Source organism: Portunus trituberculatus, chromosome 27, assembly GCF_017591435.1.
Source record: "Portunus trituberculatus isolate SZX2019 chromosome 27, ASM1759143v1, whole genome shotgun sequence".
NCBI classification, from domain to species: Eukaryota; Metazoa; Arthropoda; class Malacostraca; order Decapoda; family Portunidae; genus Portunus; species Portunus trituberculatus.
The window spans coordinates 8,173,522-8,178,300 of NC_059281.1; the positions used below are offsets into that span (position 1 = coordinate 8,173,522).

At 40.1% G+C, this 4,779-nt stretch overlaps 1 protein-coding gene across 2 annotated transcripts in view; it reads left to right on the plus strand.

Annotated features, from left to right (window-relative positions):
- Positions 1 to 497: 497 nt before the first annotated feature.
- Positions 498 to 4,779, plus strand: part of LOC123509813 (paired box protein Pax-7-like) — a 51,409-nt gene continuing 47,127 nt past the window's right edge. The window contains exon 1 of one of the 2 annotated variants that reach the window (XM_045264366.1): positions 498 to 848. In XM_045264366.1, coding sequence (XP_045120301.1) covers positions 782 to 848 — 67 coding nt within the window. In that variant the 5' untranslated portion in view covers positions 498 to 781. The remainder of the gene's footprint in view (positions 849 to 4,779) is intronic. The other variant, XM_045264367.1, reaches the window with a different exon arrangement.

A 4,779-nucleotide genomic window follows, 5' to 3' on the forward strand; every position in this document is an offset into this window, starting at 1 on the left:
GGGAAGGTAAGTGACGGGAAGAAGGGAGGAGTCCAAGTTAACAGTTCCTCCTCCTCCTCCTCCTCTTCCTCTTCCTCCTCTTCCTCCTCCTCCCTTCTTCTAGAGTTACACAGCCACACTTGCTGGAAAATTCCCGGCTGATCGCGTCCTAACAGCACAATTTAAGGGGGGGTTGGGGATGGAGGGGGGAGGGGAGGATGGCGAGGGAAACGGTAGGCGGGGTGGGCGGGGCGTGGCGGGTCAGCTGGGGCGGGGCACTGACACCCTGAGACTCAAGCCACGCCCATCTCCTCCTAATATTTGCACAACGCCTTGGATTAGTGACATGAGCCCGCCTCTCTTCACTTCACCAGCCAATGAGGAAGCAGTGTGCGTTTACCAGAGGGCGTGGCGGAGGCTGGGCGGCCAATGGGAGGGCGGCGGCGTGTGTGTGTTGTGCGTGAGGCGTGACGAGGCAGGGACGGAGTGAGGCGCCTTGATCTTATTAGTTGTGAAGTGTTGCTTGTTGCCGGACCACGTGGCCGGCGGGGCTCTGTGCGGCGACCCGAGAGAGAGAGAGAGGAGATAGAGGGAGAGAGAGAGAGGGACAGATAGCAGCCTCCACCACCCCCACCACCACCAGTCCATCCTTCAGTGCCTTCGCCGCAGTGCCGATCGAGACACCGCCGACCTCCGCCGTCCGTCCTCCGTGCTTCGTCCTCCGCCGCCGCCGCCTGGAGGAGTTTGCGGGCGCGGCGTGTGGTGCCCGAGCCGCCCATGATCTGGTGAAGGTGTGCGTGCCATGACCGTGACGGGGGGCGCCATGATGCAGACCATGCAGCCTTGCTTCGTCGGGTACCCTTTCCAAGGTAGGTCCAAGCACGCTGACGGAGGCTGTGGTGCTCTCTCTCTCTCTCTCTCTCTCTCTCTTGACTACATCTTATCATTTTTCGTTCTCTAACTTTTCTTTCATCTGTTCCTTTCCGTTCCTTACTTTACTACCGTTCTTCCGTATTTTCTCTTACTCATTTTCATCATTATTTCTTCTCTTTCTCTTCTATTTTTCCTTTTTTTTATCTACCTCCTACTTATCCTTATCCTTCTTGTCTTTCCATTCATCCTTCTCTTCCTCCTCTTCGCTGTTCATGTAATTGTTCTCTTCTATTCCTGTCACATGTTCGTCTTGTTTTCTTCTTTCTGGTTCTCTTACCTTTACTCTTTTATTTTTCCCGTTCTCTATCATTTCATTACATTTCATCTATTCATTGCCCTCCTCCTCCGCCTCCTTCTCCTTCTCTCCTCCTGTAATTCCTGCTCATTTCTCTCGTCATGTTCTTCTTCCTTCTATTTCCTCCTCCTTGTCGTTTCATTATTATCATTCTTTATATTATTATCATTGTAGCAGTAGTAATAGTAATAGTAGTAGTAGTAGTAGTAGTAGTAGTAGTAGTAGTAGTAGTAGTAGTAGTAGTAGTAGTTATAATACCAGCATTGTCTTTGATCCACATGAAAAATTTAGAGAGAGAGAGAGAGAGAGAGAGAGAGAGAGAGAGAGAGAGAGAGAGAGAGAATATACACAAAGGTCATAATCATCCCTACTTAAAACATGCAGCACAAATTCAACAGTTAAAATTATGTAGGAATAAATGAATAGACAAGTAAATAAGGAATGCATTATAAAATCAAACTGGTCCGCCTAACAAGACTGAGAACACTATGATTATCGCGGGAAATATTCAGGTGATAAATAAATGATAATGTTGAGGAGGTGACGAAGAGTGAGAAGTGACGTGCTGATGGTTAAATAAATAAAAAAAAGTATCGACATCTATAATACAAATGCGACGAGAGGAAGATCGAGTGAACTGAACTGCTGAGGTTGTCATATATAAGAGTAGGAAAAATATATTGATAGAGATTTTTGTTACATGAAATATTACCACGGAAAGAAAATGGTAAGACGATAGATGAAAATTATAGAAAGGAGTAGGACAGAAACGACAAATGAAGGAAATAGAGATAGATAAATATGTAATAGTGAGGAAATATATTTAAAAAGAGATTATTTTGAACTGAAAAGCCACAGAAAAAAAATTGGTTTAGAAGATGGGAAGAAGTAAAAGAAACACTAAAAAAAGAAAAAAAAATGATAAATAAAGATACAACTGTAAAAAGCTTATGTAAAAAGAAAGATTTTTTAATGAATTGAAAAAAAATTAACGAAAAGAAATGTAGATAAAAAGATAAAGAAAAAAAAAAAGGAGTAAAAGAGAAACCAAGACAAAACAAAAGAATATCGAAGTACATGAATTAACTGAAGAAAAAAAACTACATAAATCAGAATACTGTATGGAATCTTCACACTCCATTAAGAAAAATTACAAGATAAAAATCAAAAGGGAAAAAAAAAAATATATAACCAGAAGCGATGAAGAGAAAAAAGACACCGCTGAATAGAGAGAGAGGAAGTTGATACGAGGATGAAAAAAAAATGTTACAAGTTATAATCACGCAACACACACATAAAGAAAAAAAAAAAAAAGACACGCAACAGAAACTTTCGCAACTTAAATAATAATGATAATAAAAAGACGAGGTGATATTAACACGTGTTTCGTTACAAGGCAGAAATTGGCGGTGAAAGAATTGAATGAAAAAAAAACGAAAGAAGTAAGAGGAAGAAAGGAAAAGGAAGGGAGAGACAGAGAATGGAAGAAAATTTGCAACTTAAGGAAAAGAAACAGAAGGAAAGGAAGGAAATAAAGAAATGGAAAAGGAGAGAAAAGTTGCCTTGAATGAAATGAAGAAAAAAGGAGAGAGAGAGAGAGAGAGAGAGAGAGAGAGAGAGAAATTGGCGGTGAAGGAATTGAATGAAAAAAAAACGAAAGAAGTAAGAGGAAGAAAGGAAAAGGAAGAGAGAGACAGAGAATGGAAGAAAATTTGCAACTTAAGGAAAAGAAACAGAAGGAAAGGAAGGAAATAAAGAAATGGAAAAGGAGAGAAAAGTTGCCTTGAATGAAATGAAGAAAAAAGGAAAGAGAGAAGGAAAAGAGAGAGAGAGAGAGAGAGAGAGAGAGAGAGAGAGAGAGAGAGAGAGAGAGAACCTAAGCATACACCCATCACCCACCCACCCACCCAACCACACACACACGAACATAAAGAAAAAAATAAAGAAAGGAAATAAAAATAAAAATCAGGAAAACGGCTAAATACGACGAAATAAAGCAATAAAAAGGAGAAAAACTTTGAACACGTGTCGGTGGCGCTGGTGGTGTCGGTGGCGGTGGTGGTGGTGGCGGTGGTGGTGGTGAGCGGTGCCTGGGGTAGTTAATTAAGTGGGACAATTAGGGGTAATGAGGGTTGTTTGCTGACGCCTGTGGGTTGAGGGCTGACGAGGAGGAGGAGGAGGAGGAGGAGGAGGTGCGGTCAGTAAAGGACGGCGGCGGGTCTTTTGTGTGTGTGTGTGTGTGTGTGTGTGTGTGTGTGTGTGTGTGTGTGTGTTTAATCAGTGTAAGTTTGCTCAATTCTTTCTCTCTCTCTTTCATGAATGTTTTACTATTTTGCTCTTTTTATTAATAAGAGAAATGTATGTTGTGTATATATATTGTTTATTATTATTATTATTATTATTATTATTATTATTATTATTATCATTATTATTACTATTATCATTTTTTCGTTCTTTTCTTTCTTTCTTTTACTAATCACCAGACCAAAAGACACGAGAAAATAGCTAAAGCGAAAGAGAGAGAGAGAGAGAGAGAGAGAGAGAGAGAGAGAGAGAGAGAGAGAGAGATATGTCCGTCTCTCAATAAAGCGAACAAAAAAATATTATAGTGAGAGATATTTTAATTTTCTCCACCAGCAAATAAGTGCAGGTGAATACAATTACTCTCCTTATTCATTACCTATTCATTTACTCAGTGTGTGATTCTCTTTCTTCTTTACATTCTATCTATTGTTCTTAGTCTCATTATTTTCGGTGAGCAAGTGTTATGGAAAAGATTCAAATGTGCGGAAATACTCTTCAGAAAATTGTCATGCATATATTTCTTAATTCCAGGGAAGTTTGGTAACAAGAAAAAGAATAGTAAAAATATGCAAAGTGGCGCAAATAAAAATGTTATTATTATTATTAGTAGTAGTAGTAATAATAGTAGTAGTAGTAGTAGTAATATCAACAATAATAATAATAATGATAATAATAATAATAATGAGTAAGAATAGAAATAAGACTCACAAATAATAATAACAATAAAAATAATCAATACACACAATTTCTCACACCAATAAAATGACAATAACAACACTAACAAGAACACCACCACCACCACCACTACCACCTACAACAACACCAAAACCTACAACACCCTTAAAAAAAACATAACATAACAACACAACTAAATAGACGCAAACAACATAGACAGGACAAAAGAAAACGATAAGACGAAAAAAAAAAAAAGGAAGAAAATCGAATGACAAAAGGACTCGCGGCGCTGATCCCGTAGCGGCGCCGATGGAAAGACAAACCCGACGGCGACGCTGAGGGCGGGAACGGGTGGGTTTTATTGACATGTCGCGCTAACTAGGAGGAAATTCATGGCCTGGGGAAGGAGGGAAGGAGTGCAGGGAAGGACAGGACAATGGAGGAAAAGTGAAAGAGAAAAGGGAGGAATGGAGAGTCTGTAACTGGGAAAGGAAAGAGAGAGAGAGAGAGAGAGAGAGAGAGAGAGTTTGTGGAAGCTTGTGGAAGGAAAAAGTAGAGTAAAAGATGAAAAGGGCTAAAGGAAAAAATGGAGA